Source organism: Pogonomyrmex barbatus, unplaced genomic scaffold, assembly GCF_055798465.1.
Source record: "Pogonomyrmex barbatus isolate J1 unplaced genomic scaffold, ASM5579846v1 scaffold10, whole genome shotgun sequence".
Taxonomy (NCBI): Eukaryota; Metazoa; Arthropoda; class Insecta; order Hymenoptera; family Formicidae; genus Pogonomyrmex; species Pogonomyrmex barbatus.
Genome location: NW_028297099.1, coordinates 595,757 through 618,278, shown reverse-complemented (window position 1 = coordinate 618,278; position 22,522 = coordinate 595,757). Strand labels below are relative to the sequence as shown.

Sequence of the window (22,522 nt, the reverse complement as noted above, 5' to 3'; positions counted from 1 at the left end):
TACTGTGAAAGCTCGTAATTATGAACAACATTCACTCTGTATATCGATAAATGAGACGGAAAGCGTAACGTTCGTTGATAACAGATAATTGAAATGTATTTATTTATTTATTTTAACGTTAAGGAATAACTTTAGTATAATAATATTAATTTATAGTATAATAATATTTATTTTAGTATAATAATATTATTCATAAATCTTTAGATATTAAAAAACAAAAAACGTTATTTTATGACATAAAAAAGAAATATATATATATATATATATATATATATATATATATATATATATATATATATATTTATCTGCTGTTATTTCAACTCGAGTAGTTGACATATATAATTCTATTTTATATACGTCAATGATTTGATATAAAATGTATTCAATATTGGTTTTTTTCATTAAAATTCATCATTTGGTTTCTTTAGCAAATCAAAAGTAAATTTAATGTCAATTAATACTAGTTTAATATTAATTAACTTATATTATGTTGTATATAGTTTTAGCATCTTGTCTACATATATAATTGATGGCGTACAAATATAAATTATTTATATGACATTTTTTTACGAGATTAATTGATGACAATAAAATTTCTATTTATTAATTGTATTCTCGTTTCGTATTGTAGCTATCCCGATATTCTATACAAAAATAAAATAAATTAATCTACAATATTGCTAGTTAAGAAAATGTGACGAAGAAAAAAAAAGTGACCGAGAAAAAAAAAGAAAATGTTCTTTGACACGTGCGTTCTTCGCACAGACCTCGAATATTTCGACGTGAATGATACTGTTTGATCACGTACGAGTTCTACTAACGGTTCGACACAGCGCGTACTAATTACACAGTGAGCCAATACCCGAATGGAAATCATTCTTGCACCTGTGTAACAGTTAACGTTTCGCATGTCACATGTCATTCGAATTAATATCGGTTCTCATTGTATACGTACCGTTCATGTATGATCGTTGATTATGATGTCAATATCTGTATAACAACATAAACATTGCTAAAAAAATTTTTCTTTATTCTTATAGCAAAAGGAGGAAAGGAGAACATAATGAAAATTTGGCCATGTATATTGAATTATATTATTAATTCTATTGTTTAAAATATGGAAGGATTAGAGATGTTTTACAAAACAAAATGTAATATATACATTATATACATTTATACAGTTACATATATGATATACATGTTGATATACAAATATACAAATTGAGTTACAAGATAAAAAATTTATATTTATTTACAAATAATTATGTAGACAAATATGTACACGATGTTTAAATATCGTCTTTATCACTGGAAAAATTAGTGTTAATTTCTTCAAAATCTTGATAACAACCATTTCTTTTTTTAATAAGATCTCCCCATAGAACAATAGTTCTGCATGAAGGGCAAGTGCCCTCGATCGGTAAAATCATTTCATCTTTACAAAATTCTTTTGCTAAACAAATTAAGTGGGCAATCAAAAGGCATTTTGGTTTTACACAGGTGACAGAATTTTTTTCCATTACACTCGAGCCACATAGAGAACAAAACATCAATGATTCTTTTATTAACAAATGTGATTCTTGTAATAGAATATCATCATTTATTTTTTGTGTGTGCTTAACTTTACAATTAGTGACTTTGCCATAACATATTGGCATATGTAACGGTGGAGATATGCGTTCGTGATAATTCTCAAAGAATTTATGATCCAACCAACGTATTGTCAAAGGTAGACGATACCAAGGTCCAATCTTCAACATCTCAGACAAGATTGTCAAATGGAAATCAAACGTCTTCTGCGATGATTTCTTCTTAGGAATGTGTTTCAATCGTCTACTTACATGTGGATGTTGCCAAGCCCATTCGAACTAAATCAATGAAATCAATTTTAAAATTAATTTGTATAGTCACAATTTTTCTTAACAAAATAGAAAATTCAAACTCAAAACATACTCTAAGTGCAGAAGTGCTGTTAGGGAATCCATAGACAATCAAGACCATGTTCCTATAATTATTTGATAATTAGTAGAATTTAAAGAGTGTATACATGTAAACCATTTTTCAATTTATTTACATAATTTATATGCGTGTACGTGTATGTATATGAAAAAGAATAAAGTTTTAATTACCATGGTCCTCTCTTACTAGTTTTCCAAGCTCCACCATGCTTTTTACCAGCATTATGTTGCTTAATTCTGCGTCTCGGATTTACGGTATAACCTATATAAGTTCTTCCTTTGTATTTTGGATTCATACAATACAGCAAATAAACGCCAAAAAAGTGTTCTATCACTTCAGGCTCTTCCTCCATTGTATTTCAATTTTTTGTAATTTTTAAAATTAGCATATGAAAATGGGCACATTCAGCAGATTTATATCTATTTCTACTCAACTATTTTCAAATTTTTGTTTTCGTTAATTATATATTTAAATTCATGAAAATATTGAATGTGTGTATGCTTTTATCAGATAATTTTTGTATTTTTGAGATCTATTAAAAATATTAATTAATAAAGAAACATCAAATTTTAATTTTTCGTTGATATTCTTTAATTAGTAGAGAATAGTATATATACAATTAGATAGAAGAATCTCCGTTAGAAAAATTTTTGTGAAGTATATAACAGTATTAAAGAATTTTATCCTTTAGTGACTGATGTATTACTTTTTTTTCTCATGTTTACTAGGTACGAGAAATCTATCTAACCACTGACCACTGTGATTGTATATCAGCTGTGAAACTTTCCTACTCCAACTACAAACTCTTCAACTCTGTAATTTTATATAGATGGAGTTGGAGAAACAGTTCCTCCCATAGTCTTATTTCTAGGGATTCTATCCAAGGATTGGAGAATCGAAAAATATACTTTATCCGATTCTTCAGATATTAATAATCGCCCGATTAATATTTGTTTTTTTTTTGTCGATAAAATATGCTTTTTGCGATCAATAAAAAAAATGTAATCAAATATTCAATACATATTGAAAAATGTTATGTAAAAATTTAATGTTCAGATTATATTATTATAATTTAGTTTATCTGAATATTATATTATTATTATTTATATATTATTTAATAAATATAATTTTATACAAATATATAAAATAGTAATAGATAATAAGATTATTAATGTATTGTGTGATTATATCCTTTTGCCTATATATTTATATAGATATAATTAATGATTTAAATATTTCAGAAGAAAATTCTAAAATAAATAATGTACAATCTTTTTTTGTCCTCCACAGTTGTATTTGGTGACCTAGATTACAACGAAAATATTTAGATATAACATCGATATACAAGGTAATTCTTCTTTATATATTAGGTACTTATGTGAGATACACATAGTGTTATTATAAGTATAGATAACACACAATATAACGATTTCGTAATATTCGACTCAATCGCTAACAAACAACATTTAGTATTCGTTTTATTTTGCATAATTTTGCTTTTTTTTGCACTTTTATCTTATACATGAAGAATATTCTAACACATTGATTGTATGTATTTACACACATATATATATATATATATATATATATATATATATGTTTTTGCATTGTAGTATTATTATAGATGTCAATAATATCATAATATTGAATATCATAATCTGCTCACATTTGATGTTTCATCTAATGCCAATAAAATTGAATCTCATTAAATTAGTTATTGAATTGAAACAGCGGCGAGAATATCAATAAAAAGTCAAAAATAGATCAAATTAAAAAAAAAAACTTTAAATTTGATATTTTATATATTACAAAGTTACGCATCAAATTATCTGTTAAATAAGCAACTTTTCCAGTAAAATTTCAATTGACATATTTTACATGCAATTTATGAATGATCGATTTGAATCACATAATGTAAGATTAATTAAAATCGAATCTGACTGATAAATTTACAATGATGAAAAGATTAGAATGATTAAAACTCAACTTCAAATCATACAATTTGATTTGTAAGATACGATTGCTTAAGAATATTTATATTAAAATATAATAAAAACGATCGATGTTCTCGGAAACTTCGAAGTTTTGTGTGCGTCTCGATCATCCTTAAAGGATTCACTTTTTTTCCATGAAAAAAAAATGATCCACTTCTTTTTGAAAGAACGATGACGATAATCCTGCGAAATGTTTTCAACGGCTGTTCAATTTTATATTCATAACGGTACATCGAATTCTTATGAGTCAACCTAATACGCGTGATTGGCGACAAAAAGCGCTGCATCTCCCGCAGCACCGGCTACACCACCTGCATATTTACCAAGTGCCGACTCACTGTTAGCCTGTTGAAAAATAAAAAGATAAACTTTTATCAGTAATATTAAACGCATTTTCTTTAAAGCTTGTGAAATAAAATTGCGAAATAACGATTAATTTACTTACATCGTAAAGTGATATTAACGTTTTATAGATTAGTATTTAACGAATTTTGTAATATCGTAAATCGATTGTTACAGTACGTATTTCTACTATAAAAAGACAAGAGTTGTTTACTACGACAAATGGTTAAAGATAAGGATTGTTCCACGAGAAAAACACGCATACATAGACATTTGTTAAATTATTATATACTTACTGCCACGAGAAATGGACTGCGCAAAAAATGTAAAAATTTTTTAGTAGGCGTGAGATTTGACGTACAGAGAGGTGTCAGCGGCTTTGCTAGAAATACTGCCGGCGACATACTTGCCTTGGCAGGCTGCGGCATTTGCCTAAACAAGCGCATATTACGTAGGCATGCAAAGAAGTGTGCATTGACGCATAGCTTTGAGTGTTTCAAGTGACTTAAATGACAGCTATAACTATAGAAAATACGAGATACTTCTTTTCTAAAAGAAATTGTTTCCGAGTGTATAAGAAATAAGACAAATAATGCAAAAGTAATTCGGAATATAAATGTTAGAACAGAAAATCACTTAGGAAAATAAAAATCAGAAACAGAATCAGCTAACAGTTAATATCTATAAATGCAAAAGTAAATAAAAGATGAAGAAATTAAGACTAACTACTACTAGCAGTCACAGCAAATTCCAAGTTTCCAAGTACACATGTAATAAAAATAAATTAAATATCTATTAATTTCGTTACATTATCACTTACTTTGGCTCTCTTAAGCAATTCGTTTTGACCGGCAGCGACCTGATCGGCCTTGCCTTGCCAAGCACGAAGTACAGATGCCTGAAGAGCGCGTCCATAGCTGAAGGTTAGTGCCCAGGGCTTCTTTGCCGGAAATTTATTAATAGCATCTAAGTTGACCGATGCCTCCTCCTCGGACTGGCCACCGCTGAGGAAGGTGATACCGGGTACTGCTGGTGGCACGGTACGTAACAATGCTGTTACCGTAGCGCCGGCTATTTCCTGGGGAGTTGCTCTCGTTGGGCAGCTCTGGCCCGGTGTTACCATGTTGGGTTTGAGCAGCGTTCCTTCGAGGTACACGTGATGATCTGAGAGTGCCTGAGAATAAAATGCGTATCAATTAATTTGCGCATTATACGTTAATTATAATAACGAATTTGGATAAGGCATTTGGATTCGCCATCTTCTTTCTCAATTACTTTGTAAACGGCTGCGAGAACTTCTTCCGTGACCTGTTGACAACGAGCGAGGTCGTGGTCACCGTCGGGAAGAATCTCAGGCTCTACAATCGGCACAATCCTGGCGCTTTGACAGATGGAAGCGTAACGGGCCAGCACATTGGCATTCTCCAAGATGGCGAGTTTGCTCGGCGTATTCTTTGTGATCTTTAACACGCATCGCCACTTGGCAAAGTGGCAGCCATCCTTTTTGTACTGGATACAACGCGCTTGGAGATCATCAAGACCCTGAGTCGTGCATTCATTATCCGTGTCAAAAAGCGGAACGACGCCCTTGTCAACTTTGATTCCAGGGATGATGTTGCGCTGCTTTAATAGCTCAACGAATGGTGTACCGTCATCGGCCTTTTGATAAAGAGTTTCGTGAAAGAGGATCACGCCGGAAATATGTTGACCGATGGCATCCTAAGGAAAATCAACGTTAAATGTCTTTATTAATCGCAACACAATTTCAACAAAACTGTGTACTTAACAAATCTTTGGAAAACACAATCATCGAGAATATAGAGCTTTAATAAAATTTTTAATAAAATTAATACTATATATTTCATTTATACATTCTCAGAATTAAATATACAAATTAAACACATTTATTGACGAGTTAATTCCTATTTCTTAAGTTTTCCATCATTTTAATTAGATTAGATTAGACGCGTACCTTTGCTGTAGTAAAAAGTAATTGCCTGTAAGCTCTACGGTTTTCTTCAGTATTTTCAACATTAATATCTTGAAGGCGTTTGCCAATCGTTGCAGTTGACTCGTCAGCAGCAAGAATACCTCTACCGGGTGTCACAATTTGTTGGGCGATTGTGCGTAATTCCTCCTTCAGCTCGGGTTCGAGCTTGCTGTACTTTTCCGCGACCATTTTCTGCAACGTGAAGATTATTTCATTAATCAATTGTACAATTGCGTTGAATTAATCTTAGCGAAAGTTCTAGTAATATCGAGCAAAAACTGTATCTTGATGAATTAAAAGAATCCACACCAAATGTATGTATTTGAATCATTAATTATTTAATCGTATAACATAGATAAATGAAATAAATTTATATTACAGTTTGAAATTACTAACTTTCAATTTTAATTGAAATTCAAGATTACTCGACAATACTCCATAATACGTATAACGAAAAATTTGTCCTAAACACATCCAATGTTTAATATGATAATAAAAGTCAGTCACAATCAGAGACAATCATATTTTTTAATATTATAGAAACTGAAAAAGATCGAATTGTAGAAAGAAAATACGCGATAATCACTTTTGAAATTGGACTTTGAACTTAGCATTAAACTCACAAGATCTATCTGGAATAAAAAATTGCAATATTTTGGGATTCTTACTTTTCTCGAGAAACCGGGATGATCGAAACAACTTGGTTGAGGTGTCACCGAGAGTAAACAAGAATGCGCATTTTGACGTGATTGGATGCGTGTGCAACACGTACATACGCGAAAAAACAACAATGACGATGATGATAAACACGATGCATGTTCACGATGTTGACAATATAATCGTAAAAGATGACGGTTGCAATGCGATGTTACTGTAATAACGTCACTATTGATGAACGCGCTTATCGTTCGCCAATGTTTTACATCCCCGCCGATGCTCTCTCGCGCATGACGGAACGAAACTGCAACAGTAGAGCTGCGGCGAGCAGCTACGCATCATTTTGATCTTAATGAAGCCGAGAAAAAGAGAAATCGGGAATAAACCGGAAATAATAGAATCAGAAGATAAATCGTGTGTCACGGGGGACATGGCACACCCGGTGGAGCTATCCGGTGCATACTATCGGGGATGATAGGCGGCCCCGCGTGGCTCGATATACTCCTATTCGACTACATCTCGCCCACTCGTTGCGTCGTCTTCTCCAACGAATTGATTTCACACGTGCATCCCACACGATCGCAAGTCGCCGACTGTCGTCGATTCATCCGTTCTACTTCCGGTGCATCCCCATCGACACCCCCTAGCGCAGAGACAGGGGGGGTGGGGCGTACCTGGCTGCAGTGCAGTACCGCGATCGCGAGACAGGGGGATAAGCGAGGAGGATAAGCGGGGATGGTGTTCGAGGGTGGCGGAAAACGAATTCTGCACCGTTGTGTGCCGGGCAGAGAAGAGGAGAGGGCGAGCTAGCCGCAATGCAGCACGCGCAGCGTTCTCGCGCAACGCGCGCGCGCGTTCGGTATCTCCTCGCCTGTTCACCCTCAAGGGGTGAGTCACCTGAGTTGCTGACGTCGCGATGCATCCGCTTGAATGGCATTATAGTCGCGGTTCTTTCAATATGGTTCGTTCAATACGTTTGTAACTTTTAATCAACTATTTGTAAGTTGTTTCATCTAATCTCTGAATAAATCTAGGAATTAAAAGATCGGAAGACATTCATCCTAATAAAAATATAGTTAGATTAGGAGAAAATAAATTACTTCTCTACGCATTCACGTAAGAAAATTGAAGGATTTGGTGCAACACTGTACAATTTTTTTTTTCTGTAATATAAATTTAATTCTCCTAACCTTATATTTAAGATGTATTATAAATTTCTCTAAGGGAAACAAACAAGATATATAAATAATAATTTAAAAATTTTCAATTTCTAGATCATGAATTAACGTCTATTGCCAAAAAGTCAAACAGAGTCATGAATAAAGGAAAACAGTGAAGGCTAATAAATATTAATATATTAACAACCTATTATTTGAAGTAAGTTAATTTATTTTCAAGTATATTAAAGTAATGCTGACGCTTTTGAATTTATATACTCAAGGAAATGTCGCTAAATGTTACTACGCTCGCTCTTTGTTTCGAAAAACTTTCTAGAATATAATGCAATAAAGTTGAAGATGAAAATTTACGATCACGAAGAAATATGAGACTGGTGAGAACGCAGAATATATTCGGCTGTAACTGCAAAGAGGACTGCAAGAAAATGGTGAGTTAAAAGGGTTTTGACTTTAATTCACTAGTTTATCGAATTTTATATTTATTATATTATTTTATATTATATTTTATATTTATTATATTATATTATTAAATAAAAATTCTTTGTGTTTTTATAATTGTAATACGATGAAAAATCAGTTTATAGTTTGTATATTTTTTTACTCTGATAAATTAAAAGAAGAACAGTTGAAAAGAAGAACAGTTATCAAAATTATATTACAAACTTAGAAGAAATGAAAAAAAATCTCTTATGAATGTGTTAGAGGATATGTTCTTGCTGTGATGTATATATATATATATATATATATATAAGTGTATATACCTAACATGTAATATCTAACATGTGTAACATCTTCGAATTGGAGAAGATATACAAGATGATGCAATTCCGCTGTATATTTCTTGATGAAACTAAAATTAAATATAAATTTTATTTTTTTGTAATATAGAATAATATACAAAGTATAGAATATGAGTATACATATATTATGAATTCAGAAAGCTGTAATCTTTGTAAATATATACGATCAAATATTTTTTGCATGTTTTTAATAAAATAAATACATTTCTGCTCACATTTAATTTAAAAAATTATAAACGACCGGTTGAAGTAGAGAATAACTAAAGTTGAAAAATACAAAACTTATTTTTTAATTGAATTGTAATTGAATGCAAGTTAAATCCTTGATCAATTTTTGACAAAAGGTGTGTGTGTGTGTTCCGACGAAAACAACTATTTTTATTTATATTGTATGACAGTAATAAGCTGCTCAAAATAGTTACAGATTTGGATCATAGTGTTAAACGGTCGCTTGCTATTTTATACAATAATATGAACATGCGATACGTAATTGTATAATGTATAATCATGTTTGATAATTGCGACATATAACATTTTTAAAGTATAAATTACAATTAATTTCGATTTCAAATATCTGAATTTTTGTATGCATATAGTTTTACATATATATGCTATTTTTGGATATTAAATAACAGAATACTAAGTGTATATAGAATTAAAAATAAAATAATTAGAGCGTGCAAACAAGAAAAATTATGAATAATGACTTGATGGTAATAATATTATCGTGATAATATTATCGTGGTTTGATGATATTTTGGTATCTGTAACTGGTATCTTTAAAGATATCACCATATATTGCACGATCTTACGTAAATCGCTTTCATACATTGTAATGTAACATGATAAAGTTGTTTGTAATATCAAATTGAACAATGATTATATTTGCTTAATTATAAACGCAAAAATAGTTTTGCATGATATCTGTTCAAATTGGAAATATATAAGTAACGTCTTTTTTAAGAGAAAATCATAAAAAATTCCACAAATTATGGATAGAGCAAGCACACAAACAGACACATTTGTGACAGAAAATTTAATTATATTGCAATGATATTTTTCTTAACTCCATCAATTCAATTACCACGCAATTAGATAATTACTCTAATAGACAGAAAAAGTACAAAAAAGTATAAAGTACAATAACAGTATATAATATTATAAAGTAAAAAAAAAAGGAAAAGAAAATCAATCATCTGCCGCACTTGTTCTATATTTGATTATTTTCATATTAATAATAATCATGAATATATTAGAAAATGTGACTAATTCGATAAGACATTAGAATATTTTTTGGAGAAGAGATGTGTCGTATTATTGATGGCTTTTCGCGATTCGAATCGAGTCCTATTTGACAGTCGATACATAAACGCCGGTAGAATTATGTTGCGGTTATTCAGCGTAGAGACTGCGACTACGCTTGCGCCGTTTTCCAGCTGATTCGTATCCGGAAAGATTCACATTGTGAATCCGAAAACAGTTTGCGCATATTCGTCACTTGACGCGCGCGGTGTGATTATCGAATTCACAATATCCGCAGCAACGTGATTTTTGCAGTAGATTGACAGGTAAGATTTGCATCTTAATCTAATCCTATATCATATCGAATATTCAAATCAATCTAAAACTAAAAATATGTGATTAAAAAGATGAATTTATACTTTCTATATTGGAAAAATTATTTGCTGAAAAAAATTATTATTGTATAAAACATAGCGATATGTGTGATATCTTTCCATCTATGAAATTTGCACCATAACGAACTTCTGAAAGTGAAAGGCTGACTTTAAGAGTCTTTTTTTTTTTAAGCGACGCACACATATATGGACGTAAATTGCATCATCAGCGGAAAAACAAATGCGCGATATAGACACAGGAGTTGGTAACTCGCCAGACTACATTTTGTACATAGCATTATAGTATATTTAGACTAACCGAATCTCTTTATGACAGTCTGATATCTGTCGCTACGCAAATATTAGAAATATCGAAGAAAAGTGCACGGTGAAAACCAGAATTATCCAACAAACTACTTTCTATTGAAACTTGAAATAATAATAGCTCATGTTACTGATATAAAATTACCAACAACTTTCACAACTTCCAAACCCTAAAGAGATGGTAATTTTTCACCGTCGTGTAAAAAAATTCTAAATAATATGAACAACTTTATGATATGTTTTAAATATAAATTTATATCTTTCTCAATTAAATTTTGCAATATTATTACAATAGCTAAATTATTATATTATATGTAGTAAAAACGAGTATTTCCTCTAAAGATTATGATTAAAAAGAAGCAGCAAGTATTTTTAAAAGATGTATATTGTACCCCAAATAAGAAGGGAGGGTGTGCATCACGGCGGGGCCCGATCACGAACCAGTCGTGAAAATTCGTAATTATTTTACGAAAAATATCACTTCAGTCAGGACTCGAACCTGGATCTCCCTGCTTACCGGGCAGATATCTTATTCTTTCGATCACAGAGGCATGTGATGATATTTATTGCAATAACGTGTTTAGAACAACACGTCAACGATACAACACATATACACATATATACATATATTACAATATATTCTCATTGTCGGTGTATTGTACAGCAATACAGCAGTAGCTATTTCCGGTTGAGTATTCGCTTCGGTACATATATACGAGATGCAATTTAACATATATAATGTATGTGTTTCACTAATAATTTACACAAGCACGTGACTACTCGTCTGTCAAAATAACTGTGTCGGTATGCTCACGCATATAAGCATTGGATTGCACAAACGATGTTTGTTCAAAGATATTAATTTCTAATTTCATGTATTATGATTGCATAATTAACTAATGGTAAATTAATGTATGTTAATTAAAAGTTTGATGGCGATTAATTTTCTTTACACTTTTATTATTTACTCAAGCAATTTTAATAAGAAAAATATATAGCTTAATTTTTTATATCTTAATAACATGTTTAATAAGTTGTATAAATTATTTATATATTAATCTTTCTAAATATTTCCAGATTTCTGAACATAAGAGATTGACAACGCTTTAAATTATTGATAATATAACGGATACCGGTATATCCTAGCGTGTTACTGTATGTGAAACACGTATACGTGTTCAACTGCACGTGGAAAGATCTTTATATCTCCCTGATAAATGATGCAACTTTAAGACTTATGCTTTGCTTGAAATTCTTAAAGGTATGTATTTCATTTTGTGCAATAGAATAATAGAATTGTATTTATTTCTATGACACTATATGACATTTATTCTTTTATATTTTATTAGTACTCCGGATAAAGTATTTTACTCTTGATTTTGCATGAGATACTTTTTGATATAAAATACTTTTTTTTATGGATGATTTGAATTCACGCATGAAAATTATATTAAATATATCAAAAATATTAAAATAATATTAAAATTATATTAAATATATTAAATATATTAAATTATATTAAAATCTTTCGAAAAAATTTCGAAAAAATATCCAATGTATTGCTTCGGCTACATTCGTCGAGATATTCATGTTGCAAAAATATCTCTCTTATACTCTTACGCGCTTGTATGTAGTAGGTTACACGTGTATGTGTGTGCGTATAGTAATTTCAGAACCGTAATGTGTGTGTGTGTGTGTGTGTGTGTGTGTGTGTGTGTGTGTGTGTGTGTGTGTGTGTGTATGCGCGCGCGCGCGTATGTATGTATTTATGTGTGATAAGAACCAATGTAGAAAATATTAAAATTTGTTATAAAGACAATTGATACTTGTCATTGAATGACTCGCGCACAAATCATGCGCAACGATGGAGACAACGAAATGTCAGTCAAGGTCGAAGGTCGTTATAGATAGGCCGAGCATGAAATTTCAAGTATTTCTCGAGGTAATATGAGATGATCAATACTTATAAGAAGGCATGTTCCATAAGTACGGAATTTTTCTATGTAAAAACGAAGTGGCACACGTGGACTCACCTGTCTATGAATGTGAACCGAATCGTATACAGGAGCTGTGAATGCCTATACCCCACCTGATGGTCGGAGTGCAACTGAGAGAGACTACGCAAGTTGTCGTTGATCGTCGTCGACGGTTTCAAAGTCTGATTGTGTGTTTATCACGCGCGTGCGCTTTAGCTTTGGTACATGAGGGTGCTCAACTTTACAAGATTATCAAAAACACGAAGGAGACAGAGATCAGCTGGTCGCCTTCGTCACATGACCTTAAACTTATTATTTTGTAATAATATAAAGTAATAACAAGTTGGAAAATTTGTGCAAACAAATATAAAACAATAAGTCAAATATAAAATTGTAAAACGGTGCATACATATTCAATCAATATTTTGATTCCATTATTATCATTGAATGTTTTCTAAAAAAAAAAATTATTAATAGATTGCTAATATAGAATGAGTATTTAAAATGACATAAATTGATTAATGAGTATTTAAAATGTCAAAAATTAGATTTAATTAAGATCAATTATTTATTTATAAGATTAATTATTGATTTATAAAAATGAATTTATTATTCGAATAATTTTCTCGAACTGAAAAACAGCTATGTTATATTTCGCAGCATCCCTGTTACGTTACTGGCGTATACCACGTAGTGATGAGTCCAAGAAGGAGGGCATTTGTCGGGGATGGATGACGACATATCGACTAGTAGACGGGCAAGTCTGCGCACGAGTTTCGCGTTGAGAACCCTGACTTTAGAGGTCAATCAAGGGCACCTTGCTTAACATTTACCGAAACTGATGAGATTTTTTTAAACGGTGTTAAAAGTTGACGTATCTACGCGTGTGTAAGAATTATTAGACGTGCCTCTTCTTTCTTAATCGCCATGTGTTATCGTGCGTGATAGTTTTTTATTGAGTAGGTTCGACTCGGTTCCATCATCCGTCTTGATTCTTATCTATTAGAGAGGAAACATTAAATGATGAAACGATTTTATCGAGTTTCTTTCAAATCAACGTATTGTCGATTTTTTATGTCTGTTTCAAATATTGACGTTTAAAATTTTACATTTTGTCAAGGACATAAAAATTATACGGAAATGTACTGATAATGGTTGATGCGATGATAGATAGAGTTTATCAACATACATTTAGTTTTTCACAGAAAATTTGATGAAAATTATACTTTGTATAAGAAATTATCAATAAAGATATTTTTATAAGCATCTCTTTTACATTCGTTTAATAATAATAATTTATTTATAACCAAATCTCACATACATATTCGTAATTTTCGAAAATTCTGAACGGAAAATTTTTTATTTAAATTATACATATATATTTTGTAAAGATAAGATGATTAAATCTGCATATTTATATTTATTAAAAAATATTTTTTAATAATTTAACAATAATGTATATCTATACTTGTATTATATTAATATTATATTAATCTTTTGGACAATTACAAAAATTTATGAGTGCATTGTATGTATAATTATAGTCTATATATAAACAAAAAAAAATAAATATCTATAATTTATATTTGAGTACATATGTTGGTTTTTTCAAGTCGCAATTTTCCTAAAGATGCTTCGGAGCATAATTGAGCTCTTTTAAGAAATATTGCTTGAGCCTCATCCACGTTCTCCGGATTGTTTTTCCAAATTTTCATTGCCGAATTCTAACGGAACAAAAAATTATAAAATTATAAAAGTTTCAGAAAGCTCAAATTATGATAATATTTGATGCGCATAATTAGCAACTATTATAATTTTTTCTTTATTAGTGTTTTGTTTATTAGTTAATAGTAGAAATTCCTTTAACGCTTATGGAACCATTTAGAAATTTTTGAAATTTGAAATAATCTCGAAATTTTTATCGAAAAGAATTTGTAAATACTTATAGAAAAGAAATTTCATTTAATATAATATGAATTTTAAAGCACCTGCAGAGCACGTCCATAGCAAAAGCTCAGCCTCCATGATTTTTTATCGTCATACGCATTAATAGCATTTAGATTTAATACGGCTTCTTCATCTGTTTGGCCACCGCTTAGAAAAAAGATTGCTGGAATTGCCGTGGGTACTGTTCTTCGTAATGCTTTTAGCGTATATTCAGCGACGATCTTCGACATAATATTCGAAAAATATATTAAATAAACATATATTATTCTTAAGAAAAAAATTAAGATTTACTTACAGTATTAAAATAAATATTAAATAATACCTGCGGCTTGCATTTTATTGCGTTCATGCCTGATAATACCATCGCTGGTTTTAAAATCATTCCTTCTAGATATACGTGATATTCATTCAGAGCACGAAACAGGATTGACAACATTTCTTCGTGAACTTGCAAAGCCCAGTCTATACCATGCTCGCCATTACTTAATATTTCCGGTTCCACTATGGGAACTATTCGCGCGTTTTGGCAGATGCTAGCAAACCTGTATAAAACAAAACATGATCTGAAAATATTTCACAATGAAATTTTGTACAACGACTGCTTTCCATAAAATTCCATAAAATTGCATTCCTGTTTTACATGATTTTCACATGCTAATTTTTACATATTTGTACTATCTATCGCGAACGCCAGTTGTAAATTTTTATCCATGTTTAATGATGGATTAATTGCATGTACATCTTTTCTCAAGTCGCGCGATACATAACTTCTATGAATATTAAGAGACAACAATCCGGAGAGATACCTCGCAAGAACATTTGCATTGGCAACCATCGCTAACTGACTGGGACATCGTTCCGAAATTGAAAAAACGCATCTCCATTTAGCAAGATGGCAGCCCTCTTTTTTATATCGAATGCAATTTTCCTCTAAGTCGTCTAAACCTTGCGTAGTTTTTTCATCCTCCGTGCCGAAGAGATGCACCAGGCCTCGATCGATTTTTACACCGGCTATGATGTTCCTTCGACGTAAGAACTCCACAAATTCCACATCTTCTGATGTTTTTTGATAGATCGTTTCATGATGCAGAATCACGCCACTTATGTATTGTGAGAATTGAAACTGAAGCGAAAAACATGCGAGCTTTGTTAAGTTAATTGTTTTTTACATTACCATGTTGCAATAATAAATAAGTTGTAAGTGGATAACAAAATTTTGGATGACAAAATTAAATTGTTTAAACGATGCATTGCTTCAATTATTATGCATTATTTGTTTTCGAACAACTATTGTAATTACAAGCCTACATTTGAGCTTTATTGCATTATGTTTGTGTCGCGATTTAAAATTTCTACTGTCATCAAGACCTTGTCAGCAGACAATAGCATTTCTCGATAAGCACGTCTCGTGGATTCGGTATTTTCTATACCAATTTCGTGGAATCTTTGATCCAAATTCGCAGGTGATTCGTCGCAGGCTAACAATCCTTTTTTAGGCGCAGTAATCGTTTCAATAATTTTGTGCAGTTCCAAAGATAAAGCAGGATCAAGTTGGGTATATTTGGTAACGGATGATGATATCTGACATATTCCAAAGATTAATATCGATATAAATCTTTACAGAAAAAGCCAATCATTTAGAGATAAAAAATAATTAAGAAAATTACTTTTTACATTTTATATTGTGATGAAGTGTGAAAAATATTTGGAGTTTTACAAACAGATTGATGCATATATACGTATCTATATATATATATATATATAAGTATGCAAAAACATGGCACGCGCTGCATATACAGCGTTAACAAATGTAATTAGCCTAACATATATGTATAATTTAATTAGAAACATTTTAAAAAACATAATAAAATTTTTCTATCTCTCTTAAGTGATATCTTGAAATATTGCATAAATGCATCGAGAAATACATTTGTGATTTAAATAACTATAGTTACGTAAGAACTTTTTGATGATTCTGCATATCTGACTACTGTGATTACCAATATCCGTGAAATAGTTCAAAGGGTAAACTAACATTCCTAAATATGTTGATTAAATAAAGCCATTTTGTGAAATCAAGTTAAATCATAAGCCAGAACAATTACATCTTTATAAATTTTTATCATTTCTGCTTAAGGCGTTATAGGTGTAGCAATATTTGGTGCAAATAAAATATGCGGTTTTCCTTAAAAAAAGGGAAAGAAGTTGAAATGATATAAATAGATAAAATATCAAAAATATCAAAAATATCAAAAAATTTGTTTTCATCTATAAATAGTAACAATAAAAATATTTCTAGTATCTTTAATCATAATTTTGAAAATATCGAATGTAATAAATAACAAAATATAATATATAATAACTAACATATATAACTAATATATATAATTAATATATATAACAATATTACATGATGCCAAAATATCAAAATGCACAGAAATATGTTAATAATTATATATATTTGAGAATAACTAGGTTACTTTGTCTTTGCAGCAACAATTTGTTCCTAATCGCATCATTTTTTATATATAACTCGATATGATAGACTTTTTAATTTAGAGAATCATTCGGTATATTAATTATAAATTTATCTATAATAATTGTATATAAAACACGAGAAATTTTTAATGTATATGATTGAATTCAAATGATACCGTATGTGCGCATTGCGCATCCATACGGTCGAATTTAATAGAAATTAAAGCAAGCGATAAAATCGATCAAGATTATATAATTATAAATTTATAAGATTATTATTATAAATGTTTATAAAAATATATAGTGATGAAAACAATACTTTACTAAAGATAAAGTACTGTTTTCATCACTACACTAAAATATGCTATCGTGCAAAAAATTTCAAATTGTAAAATATATTTATTGAAAATATTTGATTTGTTAATAAAGAGCAATTATTGTTAATTATTGTTAATTATTGTTAAACACATATATATAAAAACTTTTTTAAGGGTTGGCAGGAAAGACTATGGAGACCTCTATCGGAGATGAATTCCTTTTCACTCATATTACAGTCAAAATACTGCGAGAAAAGCTATATAATTATGATATTTATAATCAGAATATTTGCCTGACGAAAGCTACAGAGCGATTTTTGTAAGAAAATGTGTGAAAATAAATAATTCATTTTATGCGTAAATAGATTTGCACTATAGGACAATAAGGTGCAAATATTTTCATCTATTGTAAATTTTTTTTAAGAGCAAAATTGCAAAATCCCGCTCTGTAACAAGAGTCATAATTTTATAAAAAATACGTAGAAAAAGACTCATGGCAGAATATTGGCTGCGTTCAACAGATCAGTGAGCGCTCAGTGATTTTTCAATATGATTGGTCCTTGCCTTTAGATCTTCGTTGAATGTAAGTGTAGAAACCAATCATAATAAAGAATCATTGAACGCTCACTGATCTGCTTTCTCTGAACGCAACCATTGTTTCTACGAGATGATATATGGGTGTACTCAAATATATATCTGCACTGTAAAAGAGTAGATAGTTACATTTATTTTAATTATTTAAGAGCTAAATTGCAAAATTGGTTCTGTAGATATCTTCGTAATTGTAAAAGAAATTATCTTAGCAAAGTTTCATGACGAAATATCATTTCTATAAGATAAAATATAATTGAGTAGATAATTAATAGATACATATCTGCACTATAAATAAGGCGTAGATAATTTTAGATCAAGTCAGAGTTAGCCCGTCACTCCTGAGAGTCAATCATGTAACTTTACGTGAAATTTTTTACTTTTCAGTTTTCACTTTTTACTTTTCATTTTTCATACCTTGGGGTCGATCATGTAACTTTTTTCCTAGAACGGAACGTGAAAAGTGAAAAGTTTCACGTGATCATGTACAATTTTGCGGGATCATGTAACTCTCTCAACGTGAAAATGTGAAATTTTTCACGTGAACTTTTTCGCTATATACCTTGGTGGCGGAAAGGCGGAAATCTAGGGAATTAATAAATATTCTTCGGAATTAAAGAAGATTAGGGCTGCGTTAGGATTAAGTGTACGTAGTACATATACAATTGGTTATTAAAAGATGTATATAATACTGTACCAATAAAATAATTTTCATTAGCTATAAAACCTATGAAACTATGTTTCATGATTTCACTTTCCATGCATCCAAGCTACATATATAATCGTTGTACGTGAAAAGTTTCACGTGAAATGTCAAGGTGTGAAAAATGAAAAGTAAAAACTGAAAAATGAAAAGTGAAAAATTTCACGTAAAGTTACATGATTGACCCCCTGCCGACCCTTAATGTATGTTATTACGTTAGAATAGGGGTTTTTATCCCGTGCAGGGTTATAAACAGTGTAGTTATATTTTGGGTCTGTTCTTTTTAGCTTTAGAACTGGCTGCATTAATTCAGAGTTTATCTTTCTTCTTCCAGTATAAGAAAGAAAAGTAAACTGTGAACTAATACAGTTTTCCAACAAGGAGAATTTGGTGTTACACAGTATGACACAAAGAGACACTGTAAGACACAGTTATAGAGTTTAATTGGAACACATTGGAATAAGTTGCTAAACACGCTCATTAGTGTCGGTCCACAATAGGTGATTCAAGCTTTAAGAAGTAAGAAATTGACCAATTATAATCGAATATGAAAAGAATACTCGACTATGATTAGTCAATTTCTTACGGCTTAAAGATTAAATACTTATTGTGGACCAACACTTAGAGAGCGTAAAAGACATAGGAGACCATCACGCATAAACATGAGCGCATTTTTTTCGTTATCATCCATTACTGCCAGTTGCGCATTTTTTGAAGAATTATTGATATATACTGAAATAAATTTAAGTAAATTATATGTATTGCTTATTTTATTGCTGGCTATAAAGCGCTTTATTTTATATTTGTAAAATAACTATGATCTTTTCGATTTGATATTACATGGAATCTCATTCATTTCAGGTGAGTATAATTCCTTTTCTCCTTCAAGGAAAACTTCTTTTTCTTTGAAACAAGCATAATGTTTAACATCATCTAATGTAGGAATAATTTCTTTATAATACCGACAAAAGAACATATCTGCAATAAAACTTAATCTCCAATAGAATATGTACTAATAATGAGTCATCAACAAATACATAATGTTTTTAAATTTATATAGTTCTTTAAATAAAAACAAACTGAATATTGATTACCTAAGAATTCCGGGTTCGGTACTACGTTATTCGAACGCGACGATGACATTTTTTTGCAAATTAAGGATGCTTATCCTACGTTAAACAAGGATAAATGGTGCATTATGCGCATCATGCAAGAAACGGAACGCATTCAAAATGATAATAATGACCGGAATATATATTAGTTATCACACTTAAAAAAAATAATTTTGCTCGATATGTTGGCGCTATTGACGTCCGACACGACCAAACTTAGACTCGAGTTGTGTTTCGCAGTGTCGTTCTGTGTCTCTCTGTGTCATAGATGGAAAGCACCAGTATAGATACTGTATTACACCTGGTGTCGCCTGTGTACGTTATTGGAAAGCACTCTGTGTTACACGGTATCGCTTGTGTACGTTGTTGAAAAGCACAACCAGTTCAGTCAAAAAGAACAGACCTTTTAACTCTTTTGGATAGAATTCATTGCCAACGGAAAGATTGCCAATAGAAAAGAGGCAAGCTTGCGTGAAAAACCCCAAATAACGTAAGTATTGAGAAGTGAGAAGCAGTCTTGCGCGCCGTTTCAAGTTGTTTCAAGTTTTCGAAACGAAACGATGGAGATTGGTTAGATACGGGGGAGTGATTGGAAAATGATGAACAGGTAATCTTACATGGTATATTTGTTGTAAATGTCAATTTTTTAATCAATAAATATTAATAAGTGACAAAGAGTTAGATTATTACTTGTTCAATGTGTTGATTTTCCTTTTTTTTTGATGAGAAAAATACTAATCGATGAGCATGATGAAAGAGGTTATACTTTTGTAACGTATCTCGTAATAAGTAAACATTGAAATTTGCTAGGAAAGCGCTAAATTTTCTGTGGCTTATGCTTATGACGTGTTTCATTGAAATGAACAATCATATTTTATAAAGATTAATGGATTTTGTATCAATACAAAAAAAATAAATGAAATATTCTCATAAAGTCGTACACAAAATAAGTTAATATGCAAATGACTTTAATGAATTTGATTTGAGATTTTGCTTTTATTTTACTTTATCAAAATTTGTTTCTGATAGATTATCATTATGATGAATAATTTTGAGGACTCTGTTATGGAAAGAGAATTATCTGACAAAACAAAAATAGGCAAGTTAAAGAGACGTTCGGTTTCCTCTTCCAACAATGATTCTGAGAAGAACCAAAAGAGACGAAATATATGCAGTAAGGACAAAAGGAAGAGGTCAAAGCATAGAAGTAGTTCCAATAGTTCTGGTTCTTCTAATATATCAGATACAGAGAGGGATAAAATGAAGAAGAGCAAAGATGAGGATATAAAGTATAAAGCTAAAAAATATGAAAATAATATAGAGTTTCAAAGAAGAAGTGGAAAATATAATAACGATCATAGATTTTATCGGAGGCAGAGTAACTATCTGAATAATCAAAGAGACTATGGTTATTCACGACCTTACAGGCATCACAATTTCTATAATAGAAATAGAAGAGATGCGGGTAACAATTATTACGGTAGATATAATAGTGGTAGATATGAAAGAACATTTAATCACGGCAGAAGGATGTATGATTATTATAGAAATACTGGTAGAAATACGACTAGTCAATTCTCAAGAGAGAGTAGTTCAAAAGAGCATACAAAACAAGAAAGATCTATCTCAAAGGTCTATCAGTTAGAAAAACCTGATTCAATACAAGATGATATGGAAATGCTTGAGCAAGTAAAACAGAAAGAGAAGAAAAATGAAGAGACACAAAACAAGAATCAGCCAAGTCGCAAAAAATTAAAAAGGAAAAGATTTTCATCCACTTCTAGTTCTTCTAGCGTCAGTAGCAGCAGTAGCGACAGTAGCAGCAGTAGTTATAGTAATAGCAGCAGCAATAGCAGTAGTAGTGATACCGACAGTAGTAGCAGTAACAGTAGTATTGATAGCTCAGAGGACGAGAAGAAGCAAAAAAAACCTAAAAAGAAGGCCAAGAAATTGAAGAAAGCTATAAAAAAACGGAAGAAGAAGAAACGGATGAAAAAGAAATTGAAGAAGAAGTTAAAAAAGTCTGCATCCAAAAGAAAGGGACGCAGCAAGAAGAAGAAATCTAAAGAACATAAGGAAGTTCAAGACGATAAGGAGAAAACGAAAGAAATTGTATTTGGTATGACGGAAAGAGCGAAGGCCATGGCACCTATGACAAAAGAGGAATGGGAAAAAAGACAGAATATCGTGCGCAGAGTTTATGATCAAGAGTCTGGGAGACATAGGTAAGTATATTTCAACGCAACTAGACAGACAAATTTAAATATAAAATTTTATTTATTTTTATTTTTGATCTGTAACATTTTTATGATTTGAATATAAAATTATTTTAGAATATTAAAATAATTTTTGTATTTTTACAAAGATTAATCAAAGGTGACGGGGAAATTTTGGAAGAGATAGTGAGCCGAGAGCGTCATAAGGAAATTAACAGACAAGCGACCAAAGGAGATGGTGAATACTTCCAAACACACTTGAAGATGAACACTTTATGAGATATATTTTTGTGTAATAAACAGCATAATTAGCTTCTCTTTA

General features: G+C 30.8%; 4 protein-coding genes across 8 annotated transcripts; 1 reads left to right on the top strand and 3 right to left on the bottom strand.

Moving 5' to 3' along the window:
• Nucleotides 1-1,084: 1,084 nt before the first annotated feature.
• slx1 (structure-specific endonuclease subunit SLX1) lies at nt 1,085-2,383 on the bottom strand. Its single transcript, XM_011649134.2, has 3 exons — nt 2,130-2,383; nt 1,954-2,005; nt 1,085-1,868 (listed from the first exon to the last, which is right to left on the bottom strand). Exons 1-3 carry the CDS (start codon nt 2,309-2,311, stop codon nt 1,290-1,292), a joined length of 813 nt encoding a protein of 270 aa, XP_011647436.2. The 5' UTR covers nt 2,312-2,383; the 3' UTR covers nt 1,085-1,289.
• A 143-nt stretch (nt 2,384-2,526) lies between these two features.
• Nucleotides 2,527-13,052, bottom strand: Ald1 (fructose-bisphosphate aldolase). 5 transcript variants are annotated; one of them, XM_089085495.1, is made up of 6 exons: nt 12,894-13,052; nt 6,268-6,477; nt 5,571-6,014; nt 5,116-5,469; nt 4,592-4,727; nt 2,527-4,321 (listed from the first exon to the last, which is right to left on the bottom strand). In XM_089085495.1, exons 2-5 carry the CDS (start codon nt 6,472-6,474, stop codon nt 4,632-4,634), a joined length of 1,101 nt encoding a protein of 366 aa, XP_088941621.1. In that variant the 5' UTR covers nt 6,475-6,477; nt 12,894-13,052; the 3' UTR covers nt 2,527-4,321; nt 4,592-4,631. The 5 variants fall into 5 exon arrangements, with proteins under 5 accessions (XP_088941621.1, XP_011647430.2, XP_011647431.2 ...); XM_011649128.3 differs by having other exon boundaries at nt 2,527-4,298; XM_011649129.3 differs by lacking the exon at nt 12,894-13,052 and adding an exon at nt 6,954-7,088 and having other exon boundaries at nt 2,527-4,298.
• A 986-nt stretch (nt 13,053-14,038) lies between these two features.
• Nucleotides 14,039-16,764, bottom strand: LOC105433706 (fructose-bisphosphate aldolase-like). The gene is made up of 6 exons (XM_089070544.1): nt 16,739-16,764; nt 16,152-16,398; nt 15,590-15,906; nt 15,106-15,325; nt 14,825-15,004; nt 14,039-14,560 (listed from the first exon to the last, which is right to left on the bottom strand). Exons 1-6 carry the CDS (start codon nt 16,762-16,764, stop codon nt 14,417-14,419), a joined length of 1,134 nt encoding a protein of 377 aa, XP_088926670.1. The 3' UTR covers nt 14,039-14,416.
• A 3,609-nt stretch (nt 16,765-20,373) lies between these two features.
• LOC105433701 (uncharacterized) lies at nt 20,374-22,519 on the top strand. The gene is made up of 3 exons (XM_011649127.3): nt 20,374-20,591; nt 21,014-22,209; nt 22,350-22,519. Exons 2-3 carry the CDS (start codon nt 21,023-21,025, stop codon nt 22,477-22,479), a joined length of 1,317 nt encoding a protein of 438 aa, XP_011647429.3. The 5' UTR covers nt 20,374-20,591; nt 21,014-21,022; the 3' UTR covers nt 22,480-22,519.
• Nucleotides 22,520-22,522: the final 3 nt, after the last annotated feature.

Excerpts from the sequence above, each read along its gene's own strand:
- slx1 (XM_011649134.2), bottom strand. The coding sequence starts at position 2,311 with ATGGAGGAAGAGCCTGAAGTGATAGAACACTTTTTTGGCGTTTATTTG. Across the intron at positions 2,006-2,129 it reads ACTAGTAAGAGAGGACCATG|GAACATGGTCTTGATTGTCT; the intron begins GTAATTAAAACT and ends AAATAATTATAG. Across the intron at positions 1,869-1,953 it reads ACAGCACTTCTGCACTTAGA|TTCGAATGGGCTTGGCAACA; the intron begins GTATGTTTTGAG and ends TCATTGATTTAG.
- Ald1 (XM_089085495.1), bottom strand. The coding sequence starts at position 6,474 with ATGGTCGCGGAAAAGTACAGCAAGCTCGAACCCGAGCTGAAGGAGGAA. Across the intron at positions 6,015-6,267 it reads TACTTTTTACTACAGCAAAG|GATGCCATCGGTCAACATAT; the intron begins GTACGCGTCTAA and ends GATTTTCCTTAG. Across the intron at positions 4,728-5,115 it reads AATTGCTTAAGAGAGCCAAA|GCAAATGCCGCAGCCTGCCA; the intron begins GTAAGTGATAAT and ends GCGCTTGTTTAG.
- LOC105433706 (XM_089070544.1), bottom strand. The coding sequence starts at position 16,764 with ATGCAGAATCATCAAAAAGTTCTTAC. Across the intron at positions 16,399-16,738 it reads AATCATCAAAAAGTTCTTAC|ATTTATATCGATATTAATCT; the intron begins GTAACTATAGTT and ends TTTTCTGTAAAG. Across the intron at positions 14,561-14,824 it reads GCTATGGACGTGCTCTGCAG|AATTCGGCAATGAAAATTTG; the intron begins GTGCTTTAAAAT and ends TTGTTCCGTTAG.
- LOC105433701 (XM_011649127.3), top strand. The coding sequence starts at position 21,023 with ATGATGAATAATTTTGAGGACTCTGTTATGGAAAGAGAATTATCTGAC. Across the intron at positions 22,210-22,349 it reads CAAGAGTCTGGGAGACATAG|ATTAATCAAAGGTGACGGGG; the intron begins GTAAGTATATTT and ends ATTTTTACAAAG.